Source organism: Cyprinodon variegatus, unplaced genomic scaffold (genome assembly GCF_000732505.1).
Source record: "Cyprinodon variegatus isolate N-32 unplaced genomic scaffold, C_variegatus-1.0 Scaffold112, whole genome shotgun sequence".
NCBI classification, from domain to species: domain Eukaryota; kingdom Metazoa; phylum Chordata; class Actinopteri; order Cyprinodontiformes; family Cyprinodontidae; genus Cyprinodon; species Cyprinodon variegatus.
In genome coordinates this window covers 795479-815959 of record NW_015150565.1, presented here as the reverse complement: position 1 = coordinate 815959, position 20481 = coordinate 795479, and the positions used below count along the sequence as shown (strand labels likewise).

Here is a 20481-nt window from a genome sequence, read left to right as displayed (position 1 = left end):
TTCAAATACTAATAGAAAGTTACAAAGAAATCATGTCACAATATCACTTGCTGATAAAATAAAATACATTCATAAATAACAAGTTAAGAGCATCTAGCAGGTTTTTTGTTGTGATTTTTATAGTACCTGAAAATTTATAGAAACAGATGACCAAACTGAGGCAAGGCCTAAACACAAAGCTTTCACTTTGCAATAACAGCCTTCCCCACTAAATTCAATGAAAACCTATTTAAGGCTTGTCCAGCTGGAAAACTTTAAACTTTTTTTTTTGCATTATTTTAACCCTGCTGGGAGTTCTACGCTAGCTCGCCTCCATTGGTTCAGCTTGTTTACCAACTATACGCATGTACATTATCGTACCTCCAGTTACCAGGTGTTATTTTTATAACTAACAAATTTAGCAAAAACTAAAATTAGAACACACCAAAAATAAATACTACAGCAGCAGGGTGTTGTAATGCAACCAGAGGAAGATATTGAAGATATTTAAAAAGGAATGAGACTAGGCCCCTCTGAAGCTGTAAAATGAAATGTATTATTTTAACTCATATCATCTCTCACACATTACTGCTTTTTTAGTCACGATATAACTATTCATATCTGGTCTTTGTTTCTATTTCCTGTAGATGTCCAGAATCAATGTCCCAAACGGGATCAGGAGGACTTAAAGCCACTGGTTATCAAAGAGGAACAGGACGATTCTGAGATCATTGAATTTATATTCAGTCCTGTTCCTGTCAAGATGGACGATGATGAAGAGAAACATCGGCTTTCAGAGCTTCATAAGAGTCAGACTGAGGTGAACACAGACTCTGCGGGTGAAGAATCAGATGAGGACAGAGCCTCAGGTTCTTCAGAGACGGACGTCAGTGATGGAAACTTCGAGGAGAACATGGACCCTCAATCAGTTGTAGACTTTGGACAGATCAACACCTTTCCCGTAGATGATGCAAGATGCGAGACAGGTGAGCAGTTACTCAGGTGTAGTGAATGTGGCAAAACATTTAATCGCAGACGAAATTTGTTAAGACACAGCAGAATCCACACAGGAGTAAAACCCTTCAGCTGTTCGACCTGTAGCAAAGCTTTCATATGGAAAAGGGACCTGACTCAACACATGAGAATACACAGTGAAGAGAAACCTTTCAGTTGCTCTGTCTGTGGGAAACAGTTTAGAAGAAAGGAAAATGTACGTTGTCATATGAGAATTCACACCACAGGGAAAACCTTCTGCTGCTCCATTTGTGGAGCAAAGTTCTTAAGGAAGGGAACCTTAACTTCTCACATGGTATGTCATAGCGAAGACAAACCTTTCAGCTGTTCTGTGTGTGGACAATCGTTTAAGAGGAAAGAAGACGTAACCCGGCACATGTTACGGCACACTGAAGACAAACCCTTTAGCTGCTCCATATGTGGACAAAAATCTAAAAGGAAAGAGGACCTAAATCGGCACATGGTGTGTCACACTGAAGACAAACCCTTTAGCTGCTCTGTCTGCGATCAGAAGTTCAAAAGGAAAGAAGGTGTAACTCATCACATGAAAAGTCACACTGAGGAGAAACCTTTTAGCTGCTCAGTCTGTGGGAAGAAGTTTAAAAGGAGAGAGAGTATGCCACGGCACATGATACTACACACTGAAGAAAAACCATACAACTGTTCGGTATGCGGGAAAAAGTTTGTTCGTAAAGAAAGTTTGATAAATCACATGTCTCACCATACTTCAGAAAAACCCTACAGCTGCTCTGTCTGTAATAAAGCTTTTACTTTGAAAGTAACTCTGATAAAACACACCCGGTTCCACAGAGAGGACAGACAGTTCAGCTGTTCTGTCTGCAAAGCATCTTTCAAAAAGAAATCCTCCCTGGCTGTTCACATTAAGATCCACACTGGAGAGAAGCCTTACAGCTGCTCGACCTGCGGCCGGAGCTTCGGTCAGGGCGCATCTCTGAAGCGCCACATGAGACGGCACTCTGAAGAAAAGCCTTTCACCTGTCCCTATTGTAATGTCAAGTTCAAATGGAAAAGTGCTTGTGTAAAGCATATCAAAAAACATGGAGCTGAATAGCTTTTTGGCTTCACGTACAAGCTACGGTAAGATTGGATATAAGTCTGTTAAAAAGTTTCATCAGCTGCTCTGATAAAGGCAGATTAAAAAAAGAATGTTTGGTGGTTTTGCTCCTTCCCACATTCGTAATTTTCATTCCGCATTGAATATTGATTTATAGTTATTTTAACTTTTGTTTGTTATAGCTAACTGCTTTAAAACGAGGATATGACTCCAATTCATAAAACCAGGAGATTGTTAGAATTGTTTGGTTTCACCATAGAGTCATGATCTGTCATAGCTTATGTTATAACTAGTCTAATTAGATCAAAACTAAATTGAATGGAAATGACAGAATATTATTGTTTCTTTTTCACAAATCAATATTGCTTTTTTCATAAATATAAAAGCAACGAGGAAGGCACAAAATTGATGTGGGTTGATGCCTATGAATTGGGACTACAATTTGATGAAGATACGAATTGCAGCACACATTGAAGAGAAGCCATTCATCACGCGTAAATAAATAACACTGTTCAGACGTCACTGATTAATGAACACCAGTGTTGATGTTTAGGCAGCTGCAAGGAGCTGAACTCCTTAAAATGTTTTGTGTTGCTATTGGATATTCTTAAGAAAAGTCTTCTTCTTGGTGAGCATTATTTAACAGATTTTACATCTGAAATAAACACTTCATCTCTGATCTCTGCATGTGTAGTATTCATTACAATTGAAGTGTGTAAAATATTGAATCCAAATACATTTGTCTGATTTAGCTTTATATTGAATAATAATAATAAAACAGAACTTGTAAATAATTAAGATGGTCTAATTTCTATTTTGTGATCATATTGATCCAATTTATACTTCATTTAATCTCTCAAAATAGGTGCTATGATACAATTTTTATTTGGTGAAGTTACTTCCTTTTGATTTGTTTTATTGCAGTCAGTGGTCATTTGATTAAAACTATTTTTCTTCTACACACATATTTCTTTATCTTAATACTGTATTTTATATAAACTTGCAGTAAAATCATTTGCTTAGTTCCTTGAGGCTTATTCCTTAAAACAAATTAAAATTGAAAATCAACGGAGAAAGGATATTACTTCATATAGATTATTATTGAAAATGAAAGACGCTGTAATCATTTAGCTTTATTTAGAAGCCTCTGTTATTTTATGTAAGGTCTTTGAAAAACAACTTTCGTACCCGGTTCGATCCCCACATCCTGGGTCCCTGAGCAAGACCTTTAACCCCACACTGCTCCCTGGGTGCCACACCATGGCAGCCCGCTGCTCCCCAAGGGGATGGGTTAAATGCATAGAGTAAATTTCCCCATTGTGGGACGATAAAGGGATTTACATTACACAATCCCTTACATTAAAAGGCATACAATAGTGCCTGTAACAGTTTTACACTGGTTGTAAACAGAAGATAAAGTTCAATTTCTAATACTGACAGACCTATGACAGTTCAGCAGTGCTGTTAGCTCAACAATCGCTCTTCATTAGGGACTACTATGACTACGACTACTGTTTCCCGCTAAGCGAGTTGCTCAAACATTCCATGTTCCTGGTCCTAGTTACTTCCCAACAGCCATCGCTGTTCATATAGTGCTCTTCACTTATTGTGGTGATCACAGATGCACATCCACCATAGCTTAGAAGAAACGGCGGTACAAAGCTTCCTGCTTAGGACCTTAGTTAATGTAAGAAAATATGATTGAGTCCATTAAATTGTTTTCAATCAAAAAGGGCGAGGTAAATATGCGGCCTTAGAAAACCTTTTGGTACAGGTTGATTTTAGTCTTCCAGTCTGCATGTGTGCTACCGGTTGCCAGGTGGTAAGTTACATTACCTCTGCAGATGTCTTTAATGACAGCAGTTTTTTGCTCAGCTGCATCAGTGTTTGCTGTAGTGTTGCGCCGATGCCATTTTTTGTTCCCGATACCAGATGCCTGTCTGTGCAGTATTGGCCGATACAGATACCATCTGTTTGAAATTGAAGTGTGTGTATATATGAAGAACTGCATACTACTTGGATGTAAAATAGTTGCCATCATGGCTTATCAAGCTGCTGCCTACCTTTGTGAAGCGGGAAAACTAAGACTAAAACAAAGTGATCCAGTAGAACTTTTTATTGCCGACCTGGAATGGGTGACAATAGTTGAATAAACTTTTGGCTCTCAAAATTGTATCGGTGCCCTATTTTTGGTACTTGCTGATACTGATACCACCATTGTAGTGCTGGATAGGGGCCCTCCCGATACTGGTATTGGTATCGGTGCAACACTAGTTTGCTGTCAAGAATACTTTTAAGTAAACACTGATTATTGTGTTTCCCATTATAAACCTTTTAAACATGGACTGAGTGATGATTCGTTTGGGCAAAAAAGTCCTTACTCAAACGGGCATTTAAAACTAAGGCATCTGAGATGATGCATAAACTGAAGTCATTGCATTTTTCTTTTGCACGGATTATTTATCTTGGTTTTCTTCCCTCAAAAATAGTTTATATTCCTCTACTCTGTATTTACAAACACTAATAAAATAATGATCATCATCAGCAAGTTTTTGGGTTTCTTTAACAGCAGAACTTAAAAGTCAACAGACCAACTTTGATTTGAGAAAGTGAGACTTGAGAAAATTGTGCAAGTTATTTAAATATAATTTTAGCTCCAAATTTCAACATCATAAACAGTTAAGAATGTTGTGCAATTAGGCTCATTTTATTGTGAATATAGATTAACTTAAAAATTTGAATTTCTTTGACTTTTATTTAAAAAATATCCACAATTAATAGATATTTTAGATAATTGTGACTAATGCCTACCAGCCTTTAATGAGTTTTCTTAACGTTTATTAGCTTAATTTACAATTAAATGTGGGTGTTTAACCAGTTGTGAACCTGTGTTTTGTTTTAACACACTTAAACATTTATAACTGCTAATGATAATTATTATTCAGTAACAAAACCTCAAATGTATCTATACAATCAAGTTGTTAACTAAAAAGAATCACTTGTAAAAAGATCACTTGTAAAAAAAAAAAGCACAGACACATAAACTTTATCCATGCTAAAACGGATTAAAATGTAATTATTCCTGTTAAAGTCAATTATTCTGTTTAATACCACTCAGCTAAAATACCAAGGAAGAAAAAAATGCAAAACAGGGTCAGCAGAGTGCTGAATTTGGATTGCGGAAATTCTCAGACAATTAAACAAATTATCAAGTTTAGAGCAACAAGAGGCTAACAGCTAGGGATGCATGGTATTTATTGGACAGATAAAATATCGACCGATTTTATGATTTTTTTTTATCAGCTTGTTACTTACATTTTTCTGATTAAAAATAGCTGATAAATCTATTTAATTTGGTGCGATTTTTATTCATGTAGAGCAGCCCCAAAGCGGGGTTTTGCGCTTCATACTACCAGGACCCAAGCGTGGCTCATTCATTAGCTGAATCTGTATTGGTATCGGTCATGAAAAGCTATCGGCATCAGTTGTAACCTTAATGAGACAAAAGTTGCAACAAAGAAAGATTTTATTGATCCCCTTTATTATGTTCCAAAAGAGCTGTTATGTTGGGTAAAATTTCAACAACAGGGTGCTGTAAAGGTTTTTCTATTTTTACAAAGCCTTTTTTTTTAACTAACATCTATAGTTATGATCGGTTCTAAACTGTTTCGGTGGGTGACCGCCCCATGTTGGCAGGGTCTACTTATCTCTTGCAACTTTGTTTAAACTTTTTTCCCTTTCCATATTGGAAGCCTCTATGACTTTCCCTACAACGCCTGGACATGCTCCTGATAAGGTGGCTAATGGTCTCCTGAGGGATCTCCTCCTTATTTCCTCCCCGACCTGGACTGAAGCATCCGCATAGTCGTGGATAGTCTGTGGTGCAATGTGATGGTGGATTGATCGAGAAATGATGTCCCAGATGTGCTCAGTCGGATTCAGGTCTGGGAAACAGATGGGCCAGTCCATAGTTTCAATGCCTTCATCTTGCAGGAACTGCTTACACATTTCATGCACTGGAGGACTAGCGTTGGCCTGCATTAGGAGGAACCCAGGGCCAACCACACCAGCCTATGGTCTCACAAGGGGTCTAATGAACTCAGTACCTCCTGACAAACATACTACCTCTGGAGAGCACATGTAGGGCTGTGCGGCCCTCCAAAGAAAATGAGGGCCACATACCTTACACCATTACTAACCCAGTGCCAACTGGTCATGCTGATGGATGTTGCAGGCAGCAGAATGCTCTCCACTGTGTCTCTAGACCCTGTCACGTCTGTCACACGCTCAGTGTGAACCTGATTTAATCACAGGGCACCAGTGGCGAATTTGCATATCAGGATTTTCTTTGGCAAATGCCAGGTATCCTACACGGTGTTGTGCATTCCCAATCTACAGATGTTGGGCCATCATACCATCCTCATGGAGTCGGTTTCTAACCGTTTGTGCACATGCACATTTGCTGCCTGCTGGAGGTAATTTTTCAGGGCTCTGACAGTACTCCTTCTCTTCCTCCTTGCAAAAAGGCAGAGGTTGTGGTCCTGCTGCTGGGTTGCTGCTGATATTGGGCCCTCATACCATCCTCATGGAGTCGGTTTCTAACCGTTTGTGCACATACACATTTGTGGCCTGCCGGAGGTAATTTTTCAGGGCTCTGGCAGTGCTAATTTGTTTCTCCTTGCAAAAAGGCAGAGGTAGTGGTCCTGCTGCTGGGTTGTTGCCCTCCTATGGCTTCCTTCAAGTCTCCTGTTGTACTGGCCTTTCTCCTGGTAGCTCCTCCAGCCGCTGCACACTATGCTGACAGACACAGCAAACCTTCCTGCCACAGCTCTCATTGATGTGCCATCCTGGATTATCTGCAATACCTGAGCCACTTTTGTGGGTTGTAGAGTTTGTCTCATGTTATCATGAGTGTGAAAGCATCACCAACATTAAAAAGTGACCCAAACATCAGCCAGAAAGCATAGGTAGTGAAAAGGGGTCTGTGGTGCCCACGTGCAGAACCACTCCTTTATTTAGTGTGTCTTGATTTCCATCTGTTGTATAATCCATTTGCACAACAACATGTGAATTTGTCAGTCTAGAAAAGGGATTCAAAGTGTGATAAGAATATTACATCCTGCAAGACATTTGACTGGAAATTGATTGCTAAGGCCATCTGTGTTTGTGTTTCCTATAGGCAACCTGCAGCTTAGGCTGATAAAAATGGAGCTTCCTGCTGAGGAGCAGAACCTTAGGCCCAGCCTGGACCAGAAGGACCTAAAACTCCCACGGATTAAAGAGGAAGAGCACAATGCTGAGGTCACGCAGTTCATATTCAATCCTGTATCTGTTAAGAGTGAAGATGATGAAGAGAAACCTCAGCTCTCAAAGCTTCATCACAAACAGCCTGACAAAAACAGACTCTCTACCGGACAGGAAGACATTTTACGATCAAATAACGTAGATGAAGCTATTGACTCTTCAGACACTGATGTCAGTGATGGTAATTGGGAGGAGAGCAGTGAAGTTCACTCAAGTTTGGGCTCCATAGAAACCAGAACTGGTGATCTAAGATGTATGAGAGGTGAGGTGTTACACAGCTGCAAAGAATGTGGTAAAATATTTAGCCACAGAAGAAATTTGTTAAGACATAACATAATCCACACAGGAACGAAACCCTTCAACTGCTCCATCTGTAGCAAAGCTTTCATATGGAAGGGGGGTTTTGTGCAACACATGAGAACACATAGTGAAGAGAAACCTTTCAGCTGCTCCACCTGTGGAAGAAGTTTCAAGAACAAGGAGAATCTGAATCGACACATGAAAGTCCACACTACAGAAAGACCTTTCAGCTGCTCTGACTGTGGAAAACAGTTTAAAAGCCAGGAAACTGTAACTTCCCACATGAGAAGTCACACAAAAGAAAAGCCTTTTAGCTGCTCCATCTGTGGAAAAAAGTTTAAAAGAAAAGCTAGTGTACAGCAGCACACAAAAAGTCACACTGAGGAAAAACCTTTCAGCTGCTCAGTCTGTGGGAAAAAGTTCAAGCGGAGTGATAGTGTACCCCGGCACATGATACTACACACTGAAGACAAACCTTTCAGCTGCTCAGTCTGTGGGAAAAAGTTCAAGCGGAGTGATAGTGTACCCCGGCACATGATACTACACACTGAAGACAAACCTTTCAGCTGCTCACTATGTGGGAAAAAGTTTGTTCGAAAAGAAAGTTTGGTAAATCACATGTCTCACCACACATCAGAAAAACCCTACAGCTGCTCCGTCTGTAATAAAGCTTTTACCTCAAAAGTTACTCTGATAAAACACACCCGGTTCCACAGAGAGGACAGACAGTTTAGCTGTTCTGTTTGTAAAGCCTCTTTCAAAGAAAGATCCTCCCTGGCTGTTCACATTAAGATTCACACTGGAGAGAAGCCTTTCAGCTGCTCAACCTGTGGCCGTAGCTTTGGTCAAAGCTCAACTCTGAAGCGCCACATGAGACGACACACTGAAGAAAAACCTTTCAGCTGTCCCTATTGTAATGTCAAGTTCAAATGGAAAAATGCTTGTGTAAAGCATATCAAAAAACATGGAGCTGAATAGCTTTTTGGCTTCAAATACAAGCTACGGTAAGATTAGATATAAGTCTGTTAAAAAGTTTCATCAGCTGCTCTGTTACAGCAGATTTTGAAGGAGAAAATTTGAAGTAATTTTGCTCCCTCTCTGTTATTTTATAATTTTCATTTTTCCTTTTATGTTAGTCATCGCTAACTACCTGAAAATTAGGTCATATTTGAGAGATTTGTTTCATTTTACGATAGAATCATGATCTGTCAAAGCTTATAACTAGCCCAATCAGATAAAAACTAAATTGAAAGGAAATGACAGAATATATAGTTACTTTGTCACAAATCAGTATAGCTTATAATTAGGTTATAGGCAAGTTTTGATCTTGGCATGACAAATGCAAAACTTCAGTTGATTGTATGAATCAGGATATTTTTTTTTATTAATACGAAAGGAACTAGGAAGGAACAAAAATGCTGTGGGTTGGAGCCTATGGACTACAATTTGCTGAGGAGACAAATTGCAGAAGAAATAGGAGGGAAGTCATTCATAACCAGTAAATAAATAAATTTTTTTAGCTGTCATTAATTAAAGGACATCAGTGTCTGTTCAGGCAGCTGCAAGGAGCTGAACTCCTTAAAAGTTGTTTGTGGCAGCTCCTTTAAGAGAAGGAGAATATGGAGCCAGAAAATACATTGTTTAATTTTAATTTTGTAAAGAGAAGTCAGCTTGATGAGCGTTATTTACCTGATTATACATCTGAAATAAACTCCACTGATCTCTGTGTATGTGGCATTAGTTTTAATTGAAGTAAGTAAAATACTGAAGGCAACATTTGTTCGTATAACTTAGTTTAAAATTGCATGAAGATTAAAAATATATATAATTAATAAAAGGGATTAAGTTTATATTTTGTGATTGCACTTACCTTACTGTCATTTATCTTTTTTTCCCAGAAAAATAAGTTAATCTGGATTTGGACTCATTGAATTTAAAATATTTTCATTCTACACACATTTCTTTTGTTTTATTGTTGTATATTTTATGTTATCTTGCAGTATTCTAGTATTCCAATTAAACCATTTTCACATTAATGAACCAATGGGGCGATCGTATTACTTCTGATAGATTTTTGTGAAGAAGAAAAGAAAAGAAAAAAACAATTTTAACAAGTGTTTCATGTTCAATCAACTGAATTTCCCTCAGGTGGAGGTCTAATAAAGGTGTTCAAAACACCTACTTCTCAGCTACTCCTTTACTGTAGGTCATGGAAAAGTGTGTGAATACTTATGTGCCTATTATGTTTGCACTGTTTGTAAAGTCTTAAAGAAAAATAAAATCTTATATATTGCTTTTGTTTGTCATTATTTGACCTTTGTCTTTTTTAAGATGATGATTAAGTTTGTAAAAAAATAAATAAAAGCAACTTAAAATTCAGGGGTAATAATATTTTCTGGTGGCACTGAGGAGCTGATTGAAAAAATTAAATCTTTAAATAAAAATTATATATTATACAGTTGGGTCATTGGTAGTTATGGCCTTAGATGGACCACTGTTATACTTACTGGCTCTCTCTGGGCACTCAAAGGGCTTTCTGCATATGAAAAACCAGAAGGTTAGATTTCATAGATTTCTATCCTGCTCCCAATAACTGCTTGAGATGGGTTCCAAACCCCTGGCATCACTGTAGCTAAGGTAGGTATAGAAAATGGTGTCAGAGTCTTTGACCTGCTTTCTGTTTGCTTTTGGAAATGGATGAAAGTTAGATCATAAAAGTTATATATATATATATATATATATATATATATATATATATATATATATATATATATATATATATATATATATATATATATGACCTTATTTAAGCTTTTCAGTACTGAAATCCAACCTTACAGAGGTACAGCTGCTAACATTCAGTTTGGTTATCAAATATATTCAAATTATAAACTGCATTACTTTAGAATAAAATTATCACTGAAACATTTCCTTTCTTTTGGAAATACATTTTTTTTTTTTTTTTTTTTCAGAGGTAAACAGTGATTATACCATTTGTATCACAGAGGGTTTAAAGACAATCACATTTCTTTGTTTTATTATTATTATTAACTATGATAAGATTGTCCTGAAACGATACCATAATATCGTTTGAAGTATAATTTTAGAATTAGTATTATCTTAGAAGTATTATTTTCTCCAGTTCTTTTTCTCAAGCTTGATTTAACTTTGATGAAGCTTTTATTTTGAAGGACAATGAGCTCACCAGCGGAAGTGATTATCTTCTAACAGTTGGAGCTGGTAGTTTTTAAAAATATAATTGTTTACACAGTTTGACGTTTCAACCTTATGTTATTTTGTGTTCCGTAAAGGAAGACCAGTGCGGTTTTTGGCATCACGTATGAATAATTATTATTCGTTCATATTAGATTTCTGTGCGGAGCATCAGACGAGCTTAAGGTTAGCTTAGCTCGTTAGCATCAGCCTTCAGTCATCTGTAGGGAACACAGTAATCACTGTCAGTAAAGTATGTTGTTTCTGGAGGAGTTAAAGGGGAGGAACTGTGCTGCTGTGATTTTGGAATAAATCATTAGGAGGAAACAAATCGACAGATGGAGGAACACAGTGAGGAGATTGACTCCCATGGTAACCATCCTTTTTCCTTAAACTGTCAGCAAATTATGATTTAAAATGTCAAATAAGAAAGCCTAAAACACAAGGCAAAAGTAATTTTTATAATTACTAGTACTAATATCTGAATATGCAGGGAATTTAAAGGATCTGGATGTGAAAAATCAGACTTTTATCTTTATTTATTTGTATTAAGGTAATAAAAAAATGTAAATACAGATGTAAAATGTCACCCCTCCTTTTTAAAAGCTGACTGAGGTCAAAACATAGCATAAACGTAAGAAAGATTGCACATATTTGTGGAGGAATTCCTGGTTTATCATCGGCTATCAGTCAAACAGAAGAACGCAATCATAAAAAATAAAACACCATCGTGTAGTAAATGAGGAGTGAATGTTAATTCTAATTTGAAAAACCTTATTTAATTAGTAAACTTGTTCAGATTTTGCATATGTCGTTTGAGAAATATAACCACATGAATACAAAAACTAGTTAAACATCCTTTGATCAGCTCTGCGGATTTACCTGTAATTTTCTGTAATCTGGAAGTAAATTAGTAAAAAAAAAAAAAAAAACTATTAACATATATGAGCTTAAATTATTTTGGTTTGATTTTCAGGCATCATAATCAGTCAGGTTAAAAGACCCAAATATATATCAGGACAGAGAAAAATACAAAGTATACCGACACATTTGGTAAATAAATTGCAATGTTTTTTTTTTTACTTTTTTCATTATAAAATATTTTTAAATACTTTTTAAAAACTAATAACTGCAAAAGAAAAAAGATGGCATGATGTAAGTAAATTGATATGAAATGGTTTTAAGAGGAACACAATGTTTGTATGCATGAAACAGGAAATTTGTGAATTTCCTAATAACGGGATCACTTCTGCAAGACAGGGTCATTTTCTTTTAAAACTTGCCAACAAATACTATCTAATATCCGTATTGTGAAAAAAACAGGAGTAAATAAAACAGTCTACCTGGGAGATTTGGATGACCATAAACTGTAGGTCTGGTTTTATTGCTTTCAGCATAAAGTCTAGTGACCATTGTTTTATTTATTAGTAGATGGAAAGATAAAAAGAAAAAACCAGGAGAAAACAGCTCTAAATTCAAACCTTGGTTAGCTGCATTAAGGACTAAGGCCTCGGTTTATGGGTCACTAGCTCTACCTCTGTACGATCGTCCTTTCAAACTAAAAATATTATAATGGAAAGTCAGAAAAGCCACATTTTGGATTTATTAAAGCATTAGATTAATTTTGCTTAATTAAATGAATTGCATCTTGTGGTAATATCCTAGCTATTCATGTTGTCTTTTATTGTATCCATGTTTGTTTTTACTGCAGATGTCAAGCAGGTCAAAGAGGAGCTGCAAGTTCAAAGGCAGAATGAGAGTCCCGGACTGCAGCAGCAGGACCAGAGGCCCCCACAGATTAAAGAAGAAGAGGAGGATGCTGAGATCATGCAGTTTATATTTGATCCTGCGTTTATAAAGAGCGAAGATGATGAAGAGAAAGCTCTGCTCGCCGAGCTTCATCACAGTGCTGAGCAGAACAGAGACGATGAAGGACCAGAACCAGATGAGTGTTCAGAAACCGAAAAGGAAGACAAAACCTCAGACTCCTCACAAACAGACGTCAGTGATGGAAACTGGGAGGAGAGCAGCGAATCTGGTTCAGACTCTGTGAGAAATACATTTCCTGCTGATGATGGAACTTGTGAGAGAAAAGAAAAAGTCCACATCTGTGGTGAGTGTGGTAAAGTATTTAAACGCAGATCGTGTTTGGTACGACACAACATAATCCACTCAGGAGAGAAACCGTTCAGCTGCTCCATCTGTAGCAAAGCTTTCACCTGGAAGCGAGGCTTAGTGATACACATGAGAACGCACAGTGGAGAGAAACCTTTCAGTTGCTCACTGTGTGGTCAGAGTTTCTCAAGGAAGGAGTCTGTCACGTCTCACATGAGATGTCACTCAAGTGAAAAACCTTTCAGCTGCTCCGTGTGTGGGAAAAAGTTTAACAGGAAGGAAAATGTTATTCGTCACATGAGGTGCCACACTGAAGAAAAACCATTCAGCTGCTCCGTCTGTGGACAAAAGTTTGGAAGGAAGGAGAGTTTAAGCTATCACATGACGCACCACACTACAGAGAAACCCTACAGCTGCTCCGTTTGTAACAAAGCTTTCACTCTGAAAGTAACTTTAATGGAACATACAAGGTTCCACACAGAGGACAGACCATTCAGCTGTTCTGTCTGCAAAACCGCCTTTAAAAGAAAAGCCTATTTGACAGAACACAAAAAAATCCACACGGGAGAGAAGCCTTTCAGCTGTTCTGTTTGCGGCCGAAGCTTCCGACAGTCCAACAGCCTGAAGCGTCACATGAAAAGTCACACAGAGGAAAAACCGTTCAGCTGCTCTGTCTGTCAGGCGACTTTCAAATGGAAAAGTGCTTGTGTAAAACATGTGAAAAACCACACTGGTGAATAACTAGTAAAGTAAAGATGCTGCAGCTTTTTCTTATTATTGGGTTATTGGGTTTTCATTTAACCAACACAAACTAGTCTATAATTGCAGGAAGGACGGTGAGACCTTTGCTATATTATTTAATCACTATCACTTAATTGCAGTTGAATTCACAGTGGGCAGCATGATCAGTTCTTAGGTTTTGGGAGGAATTGGTATTTTGACAAAAGGCCAGGAAGTGGGTCAGAAATGACATGAGGATGGATCGAGCTAAATACTGGCCAAACCTGTGTCGGGACATTTATCCATTCTTTAAGCTAGAATATTGCTCAAATAAATATTTATATCCTGTATAGCACTTCTGGATAAATGTGAACTACATTTCATTGCTTTGTACTTGAAACAATAAAATTACAAAGTTGAATTCTATTCTAAGTGAATTGAATTTGGTAACTCAATTACCATGGTGAAACAATAAAGTTTAATTATAGACTGTTTAATTCTTAATTTGGATATTTTTCAGCTTTCAGTTCATGAGAAAACAACATTTAAAATTACATTACATCAAAACAATTAAAACACATTTAAAACAGAAATGTGGATTTCCTGAAAAGTATGTTTTATACTTGGTTAAATGATTGTAACTCGGCCCAGAAGTATGAGGTTATGGATTTATTAAAAACATGGGATCAGTTGTCAGTGTCCCAGTCATAATTCAGACGTTTGAGAATCTGCTGAAAGTTAAATATTGACACTATGAGAAATTGTGTATTTGTAATCCAATATATTTGTACATTATAAAATAATAAAAACTTGGATTATTTGGTTCGAAATAGAAAAAATGAACATTTCTGGGGTGTGAATACTTTTGCAAAGAATCTCTGTGGAAACTGTATAACATCACTGTTACTGGGTTTAAGTTTTTTGACTCACTGCTGTTATCTGAAATAAACTGCATGTCTGATTCTCATGAGTGTTTAAATTTTTTTAATATAAACACATCTTAATCCCCTCACAACTGTACAGGGGAATGAGTTTAGGTTATATGGAAAAAGATTAGGGCCAGTGGGGGGGAAAAAAAAAAAAAAGTTAACAGATTTTTTACATTTTACTTCAGTTTAATATGGGAAAAAAGTCAGAATTCTGAGCAAATTCTTACTTTTTTCTCAGAATTCTGACTTTAATCTCAGAATTCTGATATTAATCTCAGATTTATGACTTTAATCTCAGAATTTTGACTTTTTCTCAGAATTCTGACTTTTTTCTTAAAATTTCTGAATTTTTTCTCACCGACTTTAATCTCAGAATTCTGACTTTAATCTCAGAATCCTGGCTTTTTTCTTATATTATACAGAAATAAAATATAAAAATCAGTTTACTTTTTAATTTTTTCAGTGGCCCTAATCCTCTAAATAAAAATTTCAAGGAGAACGGTGATCTTAGCAACTGTAAACCTGCATCATTCAAGTAATACAAATACAATAAGACGTGACATTGTTAGAGGTTTATTCATCTGATTATGAAATACAAATTTAGTGGCAGTGATATTAACACTGAATTCATCAGACGTCCTCTGAGATACAGTGCAAAGTGTTCACAGGGCTGTTTTCAGTTATGCGTGAAAACAGGTTTCTCTGAAATACAAGTCTCATTTCAGTGATTAATCTCTTTCCTGGAAATTCAACACAAAAAGCCTGTAAACACCTTGTTGAGGTTGTAAAAATGATAAAAAAAAAAAAAGAAAACCAAGACAGCGTCCACCATGGAAAAGATCATAAGTCAATCTCGGAGACAGACTTGGGCAGACAAGCATTAATGCACAACAAAAAAATTATACTTAAAAAAAATAAAGTAAATGTAAATAGACATAAACATGAGTGTGATTCCATTTAAAAATACTTTATTAGTCCTAAAGGGAAATTAAATTGAATTAAAAGGATTCAATTCAGTTTGTTTTGTGCCAATTTTAAGCACATGTCACCTTAAGGCAATTTACAGGTTGGATACCATCATACAGACTGATCTATAAAAAGTTTTCTATCTAATGAAAAACAGCTGATTGCATCAAGTTATTGACTTTGCAGGATTCACTCCTCCTGTATGAGCATGTGGCAACAGGAAACATTTACTTGCATTTTGTCACTGATTCTTCAGTAATTCCTCACAACATACATGCATTCAGGAAAAACCGAGAGGAAAAATGACCTTTCAACAGGAAGGAACCTCAGGCAGCAACAGACTTAGTGTAAGTGGCCTTCTGCCGAGGTTGACCATGGTTCAAGGAGATAGAAGTAGTAAAAAAAAAACGAACATAGAAGCACTGATCTATAGATACTTTCTATATTAGAAGAGGTAACATTAACAAGCTCCATAGGTGGCTCTGTCGAGGAGAGAAACAGTTTGCAGATGGGCTCTGAGCCCATAGTGATGTCTTAGAGCGAAACAGGACTAAGCACTGAAAAACAGGCCCAACTCTTATCATTTATAATCAAAGCTGTTGATGGCATCAGCCCAGCTGATATCTCCTTAAGAAATTGATGATCAAAGCACTGTAAGGATGTATCTCACCAGGAAGGTTTTCCATCAAAGTTTTAATTAAAGAAACATAAATTTGTATTAAATGATAACAAGGTCTCTCTGGCTTTTTGTATAAGAAATATTTTTTTCGTAAACATGTAGGGACCAGTTTACTCTTTTCCTTAATGATCATAAACTTACTGCTGGTCCTTTTCCATACAATGTTGATGTATCTCCAAATCTAAGAAAAGGCTGAAATGTTACCTTCTCCCTAAAATGTGCAGCTTTACTGGTTAAGTAGAGTCAAAGAAGATCGAACATACCTCAGAGGAAATATTATACTCTATGAACCCTTTGGAGTTGTTGGTCTAATTGAGATCTATGTGTCCGTTGAGATAAATGAAACAGACCACTCTGGACTGTAAGCAGATCATAAAATCCAGTTCCCGTCAAGTGCTTTAACTTATTTCCATTAGTTACATGAAGGATTCTTAGCGAGCACCCTTTATGTGCCAAAAATACTCTTTTTTTAGAAGAAATACGGATTCTATAGTGGGTGTCGATATGAAGGCTATAACTGTACTGATTTGAAAGTCAAAATGACGGTAAACGTACGTGATAAAAGCACGTGAAAAAGTTTCCTTTGAAGAATAATTTTGGGTAGGGGTTTACAAGCAAGGGTATCAGTGTCCTTTTAAACAACACAGGGCTCTATGTCAGGGCTTAGTTGAGATCAGTCAAGTTTTTGTTTGTGTGTGTGTACTTGTGTATATTTATTAAGTGCAGTGTTAGCTCAGCCCGACCCGTACCCCAAAAAATTAATCCAAAAGAAGACGACCAGAGAACTATGGACGTGTTTGATTTCAAAGGCTGCATCCTCCAAGGAGCCGGTCTACCAGGACTGGATCCTTCGAGGTCTGTGAAAATAGGGAGGCTGGAAGAGTTTTGGCTGTGGATTCAAACATGTCCAGCCTTCTTCGTCATTCACCGACCGTAAGGCATTGTTGCCTCGCAACAGTGACAGTTAACATTAAAATCAAGCAAAGAACCAAATTTCTCACTACTGTTCTGGGTGCCAATAACATTTTCGAGGCACTTTAGCAGCAGTACAGTATCATATTTATAGTCCACACACTGCAGATATATTAGAATCTGAGCTTAGACGTGAACCAAACCCATTAGCCTTTCAATAAACCAAACATTATCCGCCACATATCTGACTCAATAACCATTAAAATAACTATTTTCATCAATTTCAGACGGAATTATTCACACACTTGCGTTATAATAAACTGCACTTACAATATTCACCACTGTTAGGCGCCATTTACCATTTTCCTCTGAGCACCGAGCATCCGGTGTTTAGTCACAACAGCATTGCTGAGATCGAATTCAGGGGCTGCGTCCTCCAAAGGCCCGATTCATCGGCCAATTAATTCATAGCGCAGCGCCGAGGCCTGTTCGGAATGGAAGACTCCCTGTTATGCGGCAAACGCAGCCTTCTTTTTGGAAATACGGTCTGGTGTATCCTACAAAGCCTTGGGTATCCCATGATTTATTGGGTGTTCGATTTCCGAGGCTGCATCCTCCAAGACCCGGTCTACCTGGACTGGATCCTTCCAGGGCTGTGAAAATAAAGAGGCCAGAAGAGTTTTAGCTATGGATTCGCACAGGTCCAGCCTTCTGTGGCATTCACTTCCCGTGCGCTCTGTCACCTAGCAGACCGAACTTCTCACTACTGTTCTTGGTGCTAATAACATTTCTGAGGAGCTTCAGCAGCAGTACTGTCGTCATGAATATCAGATTTGTAGTCGCCACACTGCAGACATATTGGAATCTTTGCTTAAATGTCTGCCGATTATTAATTACAGACAGAACTATTCACATACTTGTATTATAATAAACTGCAGTTACAATATTCACCACTGCTAGGCGCCATTTACCATTTTCCTCTGAGCACGGAGCAGCTTGCTTGTTTGGACTCCACCCTGCAGTAATTTTAGCACCAAGTCTGTTTAAGAATAAGGTTCAGTTCTCAGCCGTGTCTTTAAAGAATTGAGAGAAAGAAACATACATTTGTTGGTGTAATTGTTCCACTAATCAGAAAGTAATACATTTATTTAATCATATTTTGAAGAAATACTGATTTACACAATGATTAAATATAATTTCAATTTTAGTTGATTGTTTTCACAGGAACACAGGAAACACATCAGGATTAATTTTTCACCACTTACAATAAATAGTCCAAAAATGACCCATCAGTACCTCTGGTGTCTTTCCTAATTGGTTTTTGTTTGACAACAAACTCAAATTGGTTCGCCTTTGTGACACTGAATGCATGAAGTGAAATACTAAACCAAACTAACACATAGAGTTTGTTCAACAAAATCCAATTGATCCCTCAACTCCGCCTTACAAACCGAACAGCAGAGGTTTTTCTCCCGTGTGATAGCTCATGTGGCAGGTCAGACCTGACTTGCGGCCAAAGCTTTGTTCACAAAGGGGGCAGTTGTATGGCTTCTCTCCAGTGTGGGTCCTTGTGTGTTCGGCCAATGTGTATTTTCTTCTAAAAGCTGCATTGCAAACAGAACATTTGAAGGGTCGCTCTCCTGTGTGGACCCGATTGTGTCTCAATAGATCCGCCCGGTGTTTAAACGTTTTACTGCATTCAGAGCAGCTGTGTGACTTTTTTTCTCTATCACATGGTGTTTCACTAGCAGGGTCGTTCTTTAGATCTCGATTTGGCTCCAGGGTCAACATTTCTCTGCTCTCCAAGGTTTGTTTGTGAAGAAGTGCCGAAGACTGAGGTTCCTTTTTATTATCATTGTTCATCACAGAGACTTCATGTTCGGGTCTAGGAATCCAGTAGGTCTCCTCAGAAGAAGGCTCCACCTTGATCACCAACACCTGCTGGACACCTTCAGACAAGAAATATGGAAGAGTTTCATGTTCATAATGAGATCAAGTTCAATTCAATTCAGTTTATTTATATAGCGCCAATTTACAACACGTCATCTCAAGGCACTTTACAGTTCAACCAGATCATACAGTCAAATTGATTGAAAGTTCTCTATCAAAGGAAAACCAGTTGATTGCATCGACTCATTGACTCAGATGCAATCCCTCACACTAAGCATGCTTGTAGCGACAGTGGAGAGGAAAAACTCCCTTTTAACAGGAAGAAACCTCCAGCAGAACCAGGCTTAGTGTGAGCGGCCATCTGCTGAGGCCGACTGGGGTAAGTTTCATCAAGTGAAATATTTAATCTCTTGCACAGCGCTTCTTCAACAGATTGAGAATAAAGAGGCAATAATTTGTTTGTCAACTAAACTATATGTAGTTCGTCTTCATTTGATCAAATTCAAGAAAAGATATTGACTTATTTTATTAGCATAAATACATTTTGTTTCATTATATAAACCATTAAAATTAACATACTGCATAGTTTAGTCATCATAAGATCTGTTAGCGGTGTTTGAAAGGTATTTTTTCCACTTGAGGAGTTCTTGATCGAGCATTTTGCAGGCAACCATTTTTATTTTATTTTTTTTTATCTTAAATGCAAAGTATTTATCTGTCAGCTAAAGATGTGTTTTAGAGCATCTACACTACATTTAACGATTAATCAACAACTAAATTAATTGACAATAATTTCAATAATTTATTTATTTCATTTAATTGTTTCAGCCTTAAATAACAGCATAAGTTACCATAGCTATTGCATACTTTAAGGTAACTATGAACCCAAACAAGCTCACAGTAGATGTACTGAGGGAATCCTTTAATAGATGTGTCTTCATTTTCTTCCGCTGAATCCAAACTAAACTAAAAACCTATTGGAAAGAAGGAAGAGCTTTTTTAAACTAGCAAACTGCTTAACCTATAACAGCTAAAAAAAAACCCAAGAGGCTCATAATCTGGTGGTAGGACTGGACTCAAACGCTCACAAACACAGTAACAAATTCGCCTTCTATCAACTAAAGATCCTTTCCAGGATTAAAGGATTAATATTTCAACAGGACCTTGAAAAATGAATTAATGCGTACATCATAATTTACAAAGCAAGGCAAGGCAAATTTATTTGTATAGCACAATTCAGTACAAAGACAATGCAAAGTGCTTTACACGATTAAAATATAGGAAAATAAAACAGAATCAAAGCAAGTAGGGAAAAAAATGCAGAAACAAAAAAGAACATTAAAAACAATTGGACTAAAGAAAATAAAAAAGTTAAACTAATGATG

The 20481-nt window shown here is 37.1% G+C and overlaps 3 protein-coding genes across 7 annotated transcripts in view; 2 read left to right on the top strand and 1 right to left on the bottom strand.

The window, feature by feature from the left end:
- LOC107084961 (gastrula zinc finger protein XlCGF57.1-like) overlaps window positions 1–8843 on the top strand; it is an 11600-nt gene extending 2757 nt beyond the window's left edge. Inside the window, exons 2-4 of one of the 5 annotated variants that reach the window (XM_015375034.1) lie at window positions 627–965; window positions 7248–8092; window positions 8177–8837. In XM_015375034.1, the coding sequence (XP_015230520.1) occupies window positions 627–965; window positions 7248–8092; window positions 8177–8650 (1658 nt within the window). In that variant the 3' untranslated portion in view covers window positions 8651–8837. Of the gene's footprint in view, window positions 1–626; window positions 2092–2454; window positions 2754–7247 lie in introns of those variants that run through there. The other 4 variants (XM_015375036.1, XM_015375037.1, XM_015375033.1 and 1 more) reach the window with 4 other exon arrangements.
- Window positions 8844–10909: 2066 nt separating this feature from the next.
- Window positions 10910–14647, top strand: LOC107084964 (gastrula zinc finger protein XlCGF8.2DB-like). Its single transcript, XM_015375040.1, has 2 exons — window positions 10910–11257; window positions 12597–14647. Exons 1-2 carry the CDS (start codon window positions 11224–11226, stop codon window positions 13739–13741), a joined length of 1179 nt encoding a protein of 392 aa, XP_015230526.1. The 5' UTR covers window positions 10910–11223; the 3' UTR covers window positions 13742–14647.
- Window positions 14648–17861: 3214 nt separating this feature from the next.
- LOC107084962 (zinc finger protein 135-like) overlaps window positions 17862–20481 on the bottom strand; it is a 6846-nt gene continuing 4226 nt past the window's right edge. Inside the window, exon 3 of the mRNA XM_015375038.1 lies at window positions 17862–19155. Within this exon, the coding sequence (XP_015230524.1) occupies window positions 18650–19155 (506 nt within the window). The 3' untranslated portion in view covers window positions 17862–18649. The remainder of the gene's footprint in view (window positions 19156–20481) is intronic.